Source organism: Thunnus maccoyii, chromosome 23 (genome assembly GCF_910596095.1).
Source record: "Thunnus maccoyii chromosome 23, fThuMac1.1, whole genome shotgun sequence".
NCBI classification, from domain to species: domain Eukaryota; kingdom Metazoa; phylum Chordata; class Actinopteri; order Scombriformes; family Scombridae; genus Thunnus; species Thunnus maccoyii.
The window spans coordinates 6,721,514-6,736,134 of record NC_056555.1 but is presented as its reverse complement, the minus strand read 5'-3'; the positions used below and the strand labels follow the sequence as shown (position 1 = coordinate 6,736,134).

Sequence of the window (14,621 nt, the reverse complement as noted above, 5' to 3'; positions counted from 1 at the left end):
ATTATTATTGTCGGGGTTTTGTCTTCATTCATACTTACAAAAATAAATATTTATTTCTTAGTGCTTATTTCGATTAAAAAGAAAACACCACGTAGTTTTATCATTTTTAAAACATTCTTACACCTTGTTCACACCAGCCATGCAGAATGTCAGCAGTCCGACAGCAGCAGCTGCAGCCCCACGGGTGTGTACACTGGATGCATTCAGTGACAGTACTGCTGTGTATTCAGTGGCATTTTAACAGCACTCACAGCCCAACACACCATGTAGTACACACGTTATATGCTTAAGTTGGGTCACAGTTATCTGTGCAAAGTGTATAACTTAGTTGCTTGACACTGTAACCTATAGCTAGCTAAAGGTTAATGTAGCTTTACAAATAGCACTTCATACTGAGTGAACAGTGAATGACAATGCTTTCTAAAGAGAGACAACAGAGGCAGACAGCTGAAGAGGCAGCTAAAGAAAAACTGCTGCAGAGCTGGTTTTAAAGTAGCCAAGATTTACTACTAACTGACTATGGCAGTTTTTACATGTGTAAAGTTGTGGTGTGTGTATTTGAAACTTTGCTCCTCGCAATGTCTGTGCACCTTCTTGGAGTAAGAAGATGTAGGAAAGTTATTGGAGACTTGAAACAAATCAGGGCAGGCCAGGAATTAGCCACAGGCATAACACACACACACACACACACACACACACACACACACACACACACACACACACACACACACACACACACACACACACACACACACACACACGGAAAGATGTAAACGATAGACATGTGCCACAAGACGCCATGTGAAACAGTTCTATCTGCTTTAGCTGCAGGTAGCTACAGAAAGAAAGGAGCCTGAGAAAATTATGAATGTAAAAAGTTTTGAATGATTAAAAAAATAGTTTTACATGTTAATGTAATTCCAGTTATATCAGATACGTAGAAAATAAGTCAAGTTTATCTTTCAATAGATTTCATGGGAGATCCAGTGTGCGTTCATTTTAAAAGGCCTTTGTCAACTCACGATAATTCTTTACTAATCATAACCAATGCATACTGTAGATGTGTCAGTATAACACATTATCCCACCTACTATGAACTAGTCTGACACTGTATTCAGCCTACATCATACCCATCACCATTCATAATAAAATAGAATATATCATGTATGGCACAGATATTTAAGAATTTAGCAGCACCTACATTTCATTACACATTCACTCTATCTCAACTTGTGAAATACAAAACTGCCCAAAACACTTATAGCTAATGCTGAATTGGTGGCTTGTTGCTGTTCAAAGCTGAAAACTCTTCATATTCAAGAAGGGGAATAGAAATTGTGACCTGAAAAAGGGTGCAAGGACAAATTAAGTGCTATGCTCACATCTGTCTGTCCTCCTGCTGGCTACCTGCTGTCTTTAAATACATGTCATACCTTTTTCTGTTCTCTCCTTCCAGCTCTCCAACTCTACCCATTCCTGGCTTTTGACTGGGTTTACAATTATGGAAAACCTGTGGGACTCCCAAAAACAGGCTTCACCTCACATTCCTGTGTCTCTTAAAATACCCCAAGTATCACCTCTGTCTCTCCACTCTGACTTTTCTACCATCTGTTTCCTCTCCTATCCTTATCCCATCTATTCACTTTTTTTATGTATTAGCCTTTTTTCTTTATCAGAAGAAGAGACTCTAACAGGTTTGTGTGATCTTGCTGTGGTGTGATCAGCTAGCATATGTTCTGACTGTTTGTCATGCTAAAGTTAAGACTCTAGAAACCCAAATATTTACGTGCCCCTGGTCCCAGAGCGCAGGGTTTGTTAAATGACCAGACTATGGACTTTAATATACTGTACATTGACTGTCAAGCCTTCAGCCTACATAATCCTCTTTTGAAGCGCACGCAGATATATACACACACTCAGCAGATCAGACAAACAAATCAGATTGATGAATATAATAAGGTTCAAATCTGCTGCACTTTCGGATTTAGCTGAGGAGATCTCAGCTGAACGTCTCTGGGGTTATTACATCATCACAGAGCACAGCAGCTTTTTCCTGGGGAGTGGTTAACTGCGATATGGGTTTTTCTCAATATGCATTCAAGCCGAAAAGTCCAACCAAAGGCTGCTCTGTGATTGAGGCCAAAACGTTTAAATAGATAGTTCAACATTTTGAGAAATAAACATTGGTTTTCTTGCTGAGAGTTAAATTATGAGATCAATATCAATCTCAAGTCTGTCCCATAAAAATGAAGCTACAGCCAGCAGCTAGCTGGGTAGCTTATCTTAGCATATGTTGATGCCCCCCCCCCAGAATAAAGAATAAAAATAGCTAAGCTAACCAGCTGTTGATTCCAGCTTCACTTTGAATGGACAGACATGAGAGTGGTATCGATCTTCTCACATAACTCTCAGCAAGAAAGCCTATAAAAATGATTTCCCAAAATGTTGAACTATTGCTTTAAGTAAAAACATGATTTGCTCTATAAATGTAAACAACTGTAGTGAGATTAGTTAACGTTATTGCCATTACAGCAAACGTTGTTAGGTATTTGTCTTGTCTTGAGCATTTAGCTCAATAAATGTCAGTACTGTGAATCCCATTCAGGATAGTCAATTGCATGAATGTGCACCACCCTCAACTGAACTGGTGATGATCATGATCTTAATGTAACCCATTCTGTAAGCAGCTTGTGATTGGACACAGTTGTTGCTGATCCTGTGTGTTGGATTTTTGCTTTGTCAATGTTAAATAAAATGGTTACTGTAGTCTAAAGACGTACATATGCTGTTGTTATTTTAAGAGGATGAAGGATGGAAAAGAGACTTGAAGGTTTAAACATCCTGGATGTCAGACCCTAAAATCCAGTTAATTAAAAAAATGCTTGAACACAATGGCTAAGAATGTTTTCCAGCAGTATGGCACGTATCAGATGTTAGGAAAGACAATGTAGCAATCTAAGACAAATTAAAAATGCAAGACGTTGCCAGACTCACACATACTGTACATTGTAGTCACCAACCCCCTCTGTGTGAGCTAACCACAGCTCATATTTCTGTAATGAAGTTAAGCTAGGTGATGTTATTGTTCTGTGCCAATTTGGCTTCATACTACAAAAAGGAAAATTCCCTGATGTTCCATTATAACACACACACACACACACACACACACACACAAATGTAGTTGTGCACATGTGAAGCCTGGAGGACACTATAAAAGCTGCCAACTCATATGTTGCTATGACCATTAGATGCCAGATACCCCTGCAAGTTATATTTTTAAAAGCCTGATCCCAATCTTTGATTTCCTGTTTTTGCTTAAAAACTGTCAGATATATGAGACTTGTCCTCCTCTTTTATCTAAACATATAAAACATGACTTTACAAAAGATATTATCCATTGTGTACTATCTGTAATAAGTACTGAAAATGATTCAAATCCATACAAACATCTACTGCTCAAACAAACATTCATAATTCACTAACATTCACAAACATTCAGTACATACCTGTTCAAATTGTTGCAAATCGTTTTTGTGAATTAAAGGCTCTGTTGTCATCGATGAAAAAAGCTCTTAACTTAGTTACATTTGATTTTCTACCATATTTCCTTGTCAAAAACACCAAAGTCTGACAACTCCAACATTTAAATCTACAGACAGGAAATGATGTCAGTGTTGCATTCAGGGAAACTAAGAAAACTTCCATTGCTCTTTTATGTTCACAACTGGCTATGGTGGTTATTTGTCACACTATTTACAAAATGGTGCGTATAATTCCCTGAATTTAAAGCTCCACTGTTGTCAATGAAAAAGCTCATAAATTACATTAAATGTTTGCAAAACAAGCATTTCTATGCCAGAAGTAGTGAGACAACTGCAACATTTAAATCTACAAACAGGAAATGATGTCAGTGTTGCATTCAAGGAAACTAAGGGAAACTTGTTCTTTTATGTCCAGAACAGTGAAAACTAAGGCTAAGGTATATGCACCTTATTTAATACAATGTTTATTTAATTTAAACTCTCAACCTTCTAGTACCTTAAAAGGAAAAACCACACTATATCTTCACATCTTCACAGTACATCACATGACAAGAGAGCTTTGAAATACTTTTCATTCAAGACACTTTTTAGTATGCTACTCATTCCTTAGGTTTTTTATCCATATTCTCCATCCAAGTCTTCTCATTTTAACATGAACACCATCAGTGTGTGTGAGAGGGATTTTTAACAGTATGGCTATTCAGTGATCAAGGTAAGTAAAGATGGCACCCTTAAAGTGTGATGTCACTCCTGTTATGGGGACCTCCAACTTTTAGTGTGCACACAGAAAACTTGACTAAACATCGCTACTTCTCCACAATGCACTGTAAGTTAACATATGGCTGGGTGGTAAAAAAGGAATTTCACAATCTGAAGAACTGAAAAGGAATTACTGCCATATACTGCTTACCCACAGCATTTGCACATAACAGAGAGAGAGCTAGTATACCAGAGAGCTAGTAAACTGTATGTACTGACAGTGCCGTTTGGGAAACAGCTGTGAATTAATCATATAGGGTAAATCCCAATTCCCTTATTTGACTGTTCAAAGCGTTTATTTCTGCTCTGAAGAAGGGGGATCTCTGAGGGGCCATGAGCAAGGATACATGAGAGCAGCCTTTGTGGAAGTCTTTTACCGCCCAACATGCCCCCTTATTGGATATCATTTATTGATTGGATGCTGCAGTTGATCAGACTGATCTGATACATCACAACATCACTGAGTGGACAGACAGATTACAGATTAAACTCAAGTGTATCACTCCAAAGTTTTATATTCTATTTGTTTTCTGATTTACCATTTAGTTACAAAATAGTACATCTGTGTTAAATGGAAACTTCAGGATTTTTTCCCATCATTTTGTATCTAAGTGACTAATGTGGACAACAATTTTTGAAATTGGTCCAGTATTGAGCGAGAGTGCTTCAGTAGGCAGCCGTGAAATGGGCTGTAATGTAATCCGAGGGGCAATTGTGTACCATCAATGTATGTCCATTAAAAGTGTTTGTTTTTGCCACTGACAGGCTCAGATTGTTATTATAAGTGTCTGACACCATTATAGAAAGGACCATACAGAGAAATAAAATGCCTTTCCTGACCTTTTGCTTGATCCGGTCTTTTTGTGTCTAAACGAGCGCTATTCCCCCGTCAGATTACATTGCAGCCTGGTTTGCGGCTACTGGCTGAAGTACTCTTGCTCAATACTGGCCCAATTTCAAAAATTGTTATCCCCATTAATCACTTGGACACAAGATGATGGGAAAATAGGTTGAAAAATCCAGAAATTTCCCTTTCATTGGAGGTCTGATATAGTAATTTTTTTACTTTTTATGATCTGTTATTTCCCCCATTAACTTTTATTATTGATAGAATTAAAGTAAGGAAGAGTAGGAGAGTCTGTCTGTCAGCAAGAAACACTTTAAACACATTTATATTTTACATAATTTATCGTCATTTCCATTCACATGTGAAGCTGAAAATTCCTGAGCATTGGGTTTGATATGAGTTACATCATTTCAATTTTACCTGAAACATTTAGCCTAATTTCCAGTGTTCAAAGACACCCTAATCATATTCTGGGTTATTGAATAATTAATTCACAAACAGAATACCAATAAATACAGATGCAAATAATGAATAAATAATATAAATACATTCTGCTGGTAGAAATGGTTCATGTACCTCTGAGCAGGACTGATCTGTACACAGTATAAATACAGAAAACTGTTTTTTATTCATGTGCAGGTGTTTGTTAAACAGGTAACAGGCTACAGCGAGAAAACAGCTGCTCTGGCAGTGGTACCTGTGGTATGTGCGCAGACACAAACTCCATCAGAAGTCTCTAGAGCTTTTAAAGATTCTATATGTAGGATTGTGAAGCAATTTACATGTATTTATTGTTTTTTATTGCCAATGAGTGAACGGGTAGTAATGTAAGGTAAAAAATGAGACTTTCCTGACTTTCTTGGCTGTCTGTAACAGCCTGTAGACTAATTTCTATGTGAAGGCCCCGGACTGGATTTTCCGCAAATATCCAATGGAAGTGACATTTTGCACACTCCCAAGGGCCTTGCCTTGCCAACATCAATAAACGACTGACATACCAACACAACAAAAACCATGCCATCTGACTAGACACTGCAGAACACCCTGCAGATATTAGCTCTCCAGCTAATGGGACAGCCAGCTGCATCCGTCAACCACTACACATTTCACAACAAAACAGCTGCAATGACAAGCCGCCCACTCCTGAGCACACACAGCTAAAACAACATAATTTCCTCAACAAAGGAGCAGAAAACAAGCTCCAGAGCGATAGCAGAACATAGCTAACCCCTTTTGTTTTTCCTGTTGGTAGTCAAAAGGTCGTAATAAGCACACATTTCATAACAAAACCTCAGCACGTTGTGCCTAGGCACAGCCTGTTGCTCCTCGACCACAGCTCGTTGCTGCCTGGCCATAGCTCACTGAGCCTACCAGTGTTTAGTTAACACGATTGATAAAAAAAAAAGTTGGCGGTTTGCAAGCTGGGTTAGGTTTGGGTGGTTGATTAATGCATATTTGTGCGAGTTGGGTGGTGTGGATTGGCTCTCACTGGCCAGCAGCCACAGCACAGCAGGAGCCTCTGTGTTTGTGTGTGAGCGAGCGAGCAAGCAAGCGCACGCACATACAGCAGTGGGGTGGTGACTGACTGGGAGTGAGAGATGCTTTGCTGAAACACGGTGCAAAACACAACGTTGGAGATCTTTTATGTAATTATGAGAAGTGTAAGTGAGGAAAAAGACATCACGTGCAATAGTCATGTGCCACAAGCATGTGTGTCAGCACGCGAACGCAAGCACCAGGATGTTGACTGCACCTCATTTATCAGCCACAGATGTCACTAATGAGAAGGAATTTCTGATTCCTACACACAGAACCTTTAAAGCTGACTGACAGCTGATCCAACTGTGATCAGCTGCTGCCGTCATCAAAAACAGACACTGCTTCACGTGACGCTTCAGAGGAAAGGACATCTCATTTTTTTAAAAACATATTTCCTCGTTTCCTCTCTTCTTGAATCTTTTCCATGTGTCTCTCCACGCATCTTTAGTGGGAGGAACTAAGACAGGGAAAAGTTGCAAGTGAGGGAACTGAGATGTACTGTCGTCTTGATTCATCGGAGCAAAGTCACTTAAATTGGAAACACACTTGGAGTACAATCTGAAGAGACTGTGAAAAGACATGGTACCACATGTGTAGAAGTTACTTTAGCCATTTATTGACATAGACCAACACACTGCATTGAGATATTAATCATAAACCATCTCAAAATTTATGTGTGATCAATTGGTCAGAGGTTTATTCAGGAGATGAGCCATTTAAAGCTGCATTAAGTAATTTGTTACCACTAGGGGGCAGAAAGCCTCCTAAACACACACTAAGAAATAAAGCCCTGATACATTATATGGAATATCAAGTTGTTTTGATGTTCATTTTAGCTAACTGTACAACATAAGAATCCCAATGGAGTTGTGTTTCATAAGTCTTCACTCTCTTTCTTCTTTCATTTCTGTTTTATTTCTGTTTCTATTAAATGTATGGATTTTCTTGTGTTACAAAGAGACTTTAAATTAAATTCTGTTAGTGTTCCCGTTTTAACCAGATAGAGAATATGTTTACAGAAACACCTTTCACTTTCATTTTTAACAGGGAATAGGCACTTCTCTTGCCTTTGCATTTTTTCTGTATTCTGTATTCTGAGACGGAAAAAGACTGCAGGGACAAATAAAATTTTGGCAGGATTCATCTGTTGACTGGCTGCCATGTTTGTGCACCTGATCCACTGTTTCCTAAAAAACTTTGCACCAAGACCAACCAAGCCCAGAAACAGATCTTCCTTTACTCTCACTTCATTTTTTGACAAAAGATATGGGGGTCTACATGAAGAGAAGCCTACAAGAGGAAACAGATACCTGAGATAATGACAAACATGATGTTACAGTTTCTTTAAAAAGAAAAACATTTAAATGTCCGTGCACATAGGATTCTCTGGATATATTTTTCACATTCTAGCAAGCATAGTAACCTGCTTCTCACTAGGATTACCTGGTAAGGGTAAAGATTACCAAGAAAGGCCGAAAAAGAACAGGCCAAAGAAATAAAAGCAAACACACCACAAAACAAGTAAAAATGATTTCATAATCCATCAAACAATCATGTATATAGGAATTTCTACACCAGCTTAAGAAAGGTAAGGATCAGGTAAGGATGAACATTTATCTTCTTGAATTACATAAACCAGTATAACAAATATACCACAATCATGATTTCCTTGTACTTAAGTCCATGTGAATACATTTAACATTTGTCACTGAGTTCTAACTGAGCAGACAGATGTTGTGTTGTATTGGAAATACAAGAGCAGTTACAAGGCCTCTGAAACAGCAGTGAAGGTTTGCAGCATGTCAGCATGTTAATTTCATTATGAGAATAGGATATGGTGTCCCACGATGGCGTCCATATATTCCAATCAAAGTTGCTCACCAAGTGTATACCACCAGAAAAGTTTTTTGGGCTGCTAGGGATTATGCAGGGTTGTTGCAGTACCGAAACACAGTTGGCCAACAAGACACATCAACAGCAGGACTGATGCTTCTACACCATAACCAGCTCTCTTGACACAACCATGGTTAAAGTCGAACTGAAATTTAAATTTATTTAAAATATTCTCAGTGTTTGTTTTGACTTCAATAAAAAAGAAGAAATTTAAAGATCCCTTCTAGACATGTATTGAGACATAAAAATACTCTTCTTGGGACAATAACATGTGTCTGATATGGTTTTTCCACAAAAAGAGTATAATTACCACTTCAAAATCCTTAAAATGACATCTCCTCCATCTCCCTTATTAAAAATTCAGAATCTATGAATATGCAAATATACTTCATTTCAGAGGTTTCCCTGATGGAGTCAAGATGTCTCCTACTTCACTATAAAGTTCATTCTCAATGTATGTGCACTGGAGGCTTCAAGTTTCCACATCACACTTGTATCATTTGAATAGTGGACCAGAATTGGCCTCTAAACTAGCTGTGATGTCACAAATCCTGCTCATAGGTCCACCCCTAAAAATCAGATTTTCAATCAGAGCAAAACCTTTTTGGCTTATGCACTGGGCAAGCCATTTTCATTCAAATGAACAGACAGCATCTTAGAGTCCAGTATACAGTTTGTATAATACATCAATGGTTTCCACTAATATGTAACCAACAAAAAACAACAACAAAAAATGCAAAAACAAAAAAACAATAGCTGCAGTATCATTACAGCTTATATTTCCTTACACGAAAAGTGAGAATTCAAATTTCAGTTCGACTTTAGCATACAAAAGTTAACTTACTTAGTATGCTAATAAGTTGTGTTAAATATACAGCAATAGTTTGTAGACCAGATAGCATGGTTAGCTAACAAGCTGAAATTATCTTAAAAAAAAACAAAAAAAAAAAAACAATCAGATGTATCAGTGATGATTCCCAATTCCCAGTCAGAAACAGACGGCTCAGTTGTACAAAATAAAATCTCTTCACAGTCTGTCTTTAGGAAGTGAAGACCTCCAATATGGCTGCCAGAGGTTGGGTGACACCACTGAGTCCTTTTATGCAAAATGCAACTCTTCTAATTGGGCAAAAGGAGCCCAAATCTATTACTTAGTTGCAGAAATGTCTGAGTACACAGTCTGGCATTTCATAATGACGGAATGCTGATGAAGTATATGTTACTACTACAAAGACAGTGAGATGATTTCTAGCTCATTCTTATTTCACAGTTTGCAAAAGTGTTGGCTTTCTCCTTGCATTCAAAGGTTATTAAGTTTAGTTATTAAGTCATTCTGTGCTCAGTTAACAGTAATGTAAAAGTCAATATGGCTAACAGGAAAAACATTTGCTTAACAGATCATCAATTCTAAAACTATAGCTTGGACTGGAATCTATGAGTGGCATACAACAGTGTACCACATTGGCATGTTTTCCATTCATTGAATACATAATGCAGGATGTAGAGAAACAATTACTAGCAGCAGAGTAGTGACTGACAATACAATTTTAGATGCAGAGGTGTTTTAAAGTTTGAGAATGATTCAAAGTGATTCCTGAATTCTACGGAAACAAAATCAGCCGGGACACAGTAAATGATGTAAATAATGCAGAGGAAATGATTCGCTCTTCTGGGAGGCATGTGTGCTTTCAGTAACATATTGAAAAGTACATGAAATATGGTATGCAGTAGGCGATATGAGGGGGGATGCCATCCCCCTTGTTAGCAAAATGACCAAAATGCATCCCCCTTGTTAACCTGCCATTCCCCCTCTCCATCCACTAGTAGCAGAGAGAGGGCAGTGGTAGAAGGGTTGTTTAGTTAAATATGTTAGTCTAGTCTGCCTGACCACTGATCCTTTATCTTTCTGAGGTTTGTGTAAGTTAGAATCTATGATCCTGACCATGACTCTGAAATATCAGCAGCCTAACTGTGCTGTGTATTGATAAATCCATGGTGCTGTCCATGGTGCTGAGGCAGCAGACGGATTTGTGATTACGCCCTTTTCTCTCAGTCGCACTCTTCTGTCAGTCTCGTCTTGCATCTATAATATTCTCTTAAGTATATACTATGAATACTCAATTCTATACTATACTGTAGCCTATATAATCTATTGAATGGTGTCACCTTCATGATCAAAGTGACAAGTAGCAACGTGTAGTTGCAGAAGAGCGAGAAGATCATATGGACACACTGCTGCCTGTGGTACCCCTATAATATTTCTATAATCATTCAGTAGCATCTGTGCTGCTGAAATGACATCCCCAGATCAAGCCACCTCTGTAACAAAATATTTTAGGGCAGACATGACTAGAGCTATAGTTTTTACTATAGATGTTTGGTGTAACCTGGGAATGCAGCAGGTAATGTGACTGAGGAAATTAACCTGCACTGACCACTCCGTGCTCAACTACTACAGTTACAGAGTCCGAGGTAAAGTTTATACCGTCAAACTACGGTGTGTTTTAAAAAATAAGCATTATTAAAATGCTTAATGTCCACATCCAGTAAAAGAGTGGCCTACACAAAACATGCATTTAGCCTAATAGCAGCTCTATTAAATCAAAATTATAATCGCAGTTATATTGTTAAGATTTAGGCTATAGAGATATGATAATCCTGCAGTCCTAGCCTAACCAGAATTTTTATAAGGTTATTTCATCATTAGAGGAGTTTTTGTATTAATTTTACCTGTGCCAGTGCAACTCAAGCTACAACCTCGGGCTGTAGAAGCCTTCTTTTAAACCTAACTCTAACCCTCCCATTGGGCCATCCCCCCTGTTAAAAATTAACAAATCACTTACTGATGGTATGTTGTAGTTGCTACGCATTCTGTTTCAAAATAAAAATACATGGAGCATAAACACATAAAGCAGGAATATTCTCGAAGTCCCCAGCCGTACTAATAAGCCACAATGTCCATTCGTCCATTCATCCATTCATGTATGTTGATTTAGTGCTCATTGCTGGATCTGTTGGCTTACAGTTCTTACTTTATCTATGGTCTCTTTCAGGTGCTTATAATATTCAGTTTTTCAGCCTAATACAGTAATTATTGCTTGTCTACGCTATGAAGCTAGTGCGCCTCACTAAATAATTGTTTGTTTTTTTACCAAAAAGTAAAAATGATAACACTTTATCAGGTGAACAGTCGGCGCAGTAGGAACAACACACACACACACACACCAGTGTGGACATTACACATTCAACCACACTGAGACCAATGAATTCAACTTTCTTGTTCGAAGTCAAGCTGTGATTTTATTCATCACAGTGCACCTCTGTCACACTCATACGCCAGGACAAAAAAGACACAGGCAAAAACACACAGGGGACCAAATCACCCGAGCAACATGTTCTCCAGTCCTGAGGCCTAGCTTGAATAACTCCTCGAGATGTGTGTGTTACATGTCAAACAGCTGTGTGTCTCGAATTCTCATTTTCGTTCCTGGGCGATGGGGGAATCTTCCTGCTGAACTGACTGAAGCTGGCCGCCCTACACCGCGCCCTCGGACCTCCTCCTCCTCCGTCCCCAGCCAGGCTTGGGGGTAGAGTACTGTAGCGGCCCGGAATGGGGATTTCCTGGGCTGGATGGAGGACGTGGCTGCCGGGGGGGAGGGTAGCGTCCTTGGCGAAGAGGCTCTGGATCAGCTGGAACTTTTCCTTCTCTTCTCTCAAGAAGACATCAACCAGGAGCTTCTTCTCCCGTTTGAGCTGCTCCACAATGGTTTTGGGAACGTCAGGAATCACCCAGGCAACGACAAGGCTGAGGAACATAACCAGGTTCTGGAGGAGGGAGAGAGGAGGAAGAGGCATTGATGAAAGGGTGGTTGGCATGATTGATGGGAAGGAGAAACAGTTCAAAAAGTTATGGATGTATGGATGGAGAGCAGAAGAGAAACAGATGAATGAATACATGACAATGAAGGATGAACGGTTGGTTAGAGGTTGAGAGGGTGAGAGTATGATGAAAGGGCAGATTAAGAGTGAGAGTTAGAGAAATAAAAGTGCAGAAAGAGGACCCCGAGAGGAATGCCATCAAAAAGTTTTTGTTCTTGTTTGACCCTTTGTGTTGAAGGACATCTGGTAGACATGTTAGTGAGGCATGCAGGCAGACTGTAATCTGTAATATTTCCGATCATGATGAGAGTTACACCATGTTCCAACTAATTAGGAATGACTGGCCTACACACACAGACACGTATGCACACATAATTCTGCTGCCTAAAATACACATATAAAACCAATCAATACAAAACAGTGTGTGTGCTTTTAATTATAGTGCTGTGACTGAACATGTGTATGCACCTGTTAAGACCTCTTTTTCGATTTTGATTAGAAGATCCCTTCATAATGCACTTACAATGTATGTGATGGGGGCTAAAATTCACAAGCCTCTTTTTGTGCAAAATTGTATTTAAAAGTTTATCTGAAGCTAATATGAATCTTCAGCCATCCAAATGAGTGAAATGAAGTAGATATCTTTCAACGTTACAGTCTTTTTAGTGCCAAAGTCCCTCTCTTTGTTACTATATTTCCACCGCAGCTCAACATGGAAACACTGTCTGAGGAGACACAAAGAGGGAATCTGATGCTTAAAAGACTGTAAATGTGGCAGATATCCACTTGATATGACTAACTCAGACTGCTGAAGCCTCATATAAGCTTCAAATCAACTTTTAAATGCACTTTTACACAAAATAACTGTGTGGACACACGGTGGATTTTCATCACTTACATTGAAAGTGTTTTTGAAGGGGATCTTTTAATAGCCAGTATGAACAGGATAAATTATTACAGTGAGAAAAACCTCTTTCACTGTTCATATGGACACCTGACTGTTGTTTTAAGACAGATTTGAAAAACTGTGAACTTATCCTTTAATGTGTAATATGCTTGTTATTTGCTTCATATTGTGTCTTTCTCTCTGTCTGTCATTGCGTTTTTAAGTGGTCTTAAATGTCTGGACCTCAGAGCCATGACTTAATTAGCATCAGCTCATAAGTAAAAAAAAAAAAAGCAGAGTGAGCTCATACCTGGAACAATATTACAAAGGCCAGTCTTGCAGCCAGGACAGACCAGTACTGTTTTGAGAACTGGTATGCATCTGGAGACCAAGGTGGTTCCCTATAGTCTTTATACCTGGAACAAAACACATACATTCACTGTGATTGACAGGTCATTTCTGGGAGGTACAGTGCAGAGTCTTGAGACCATCTCAGACTTCCCTCCTCCTCTGTTGTTTTCATCCTGCAACCCAACTGATTTATCTCTACTTGGCTTAGATTTAGTCTCATTAAAACATACTACTCCTCCATTCAGTCTGGAACCCGACGCTAAGTGCTAAGTGTAATAAACTTTATTAATATTCCTTTCTTTTTGTGCTCTTTGTAGTAAACTCTACTTATTGTGCTGGCAGACAAATAGCAGAAAACTTGAACCACATGGTGTGCTAACGGCCAAAATGTTTAAAATGAGACAAGAGAGGAAAATAAGTGCAGTGGCAGAAAAATGAGAGAGAGTTAGAAATAGAGAGAGAGTATATAAAAGACAACAGTGAAGAAGATGTGTTTTGTTTACAGCTGGCCTGTCAGATAAAACACAACCACTCAAGAACTTATTTGGCCTTATTTGGCCAGGGAGGTCAAGGATGTGGTGTCATCCGGTATAAGACACAAACAGAAACACACACACACACACACACACACACACACACACACACACACACACACACACACACACACACAGCATGAAACAGCTGTGTGTCTGTTTTGGTAATCAGAGTGATTCACAAATGTGAAGTCCAAATTCAGTTCAAGGCTGAGTGGAGGCTCTAACACACATGTTTTTGAGCCAATCCAGATTAGGTCATTGTATAGATTTGGTCCCATTTTGCTTTGTTATCGCAGAAAAATACTGGCTCAACATCACTGATGCTGATATTTCCCTTATTTGTAACTGGCAGACTCCAATCTTAAAGCAAGCCAGCTGAATGATTCTTG

At 38.8% G+C, this 14,621-nt stretch overlaps 1 protein-coding gene across 2 annotated transcripts in view; it reads right to left on the bottom strand.

Annotated features, from left to right (window-relative positions):
* Positions 1–10,973: 10,973 nt before the first annotated feature.
* Positions 10,974–14,621, bottom strand: part of ano2b (anoctamin 2b) — a 66,459-nt gene continuing 62,811 nt past the window's right edge. For both annotated transcript variants that reach the window (XM_042403888.1, XM_042403889.1), the window contains 2 exons: positions 13,656–13,761; positions 10,974–12,405 (listed from right to left, as the gene is read on the bottom strand). In XM_042403888.1, coding sequence (XP_042259822.1) covers positions 12,031–12,405; positions 13,656–13,761 — 481 coding nt within the window. In that variant the 3' untranslated portion in view covers positions 10,974–12,030. The remainder of the gene's footprint in view (positions 12,406–13,655; positions 13,762–14,621) is intronic.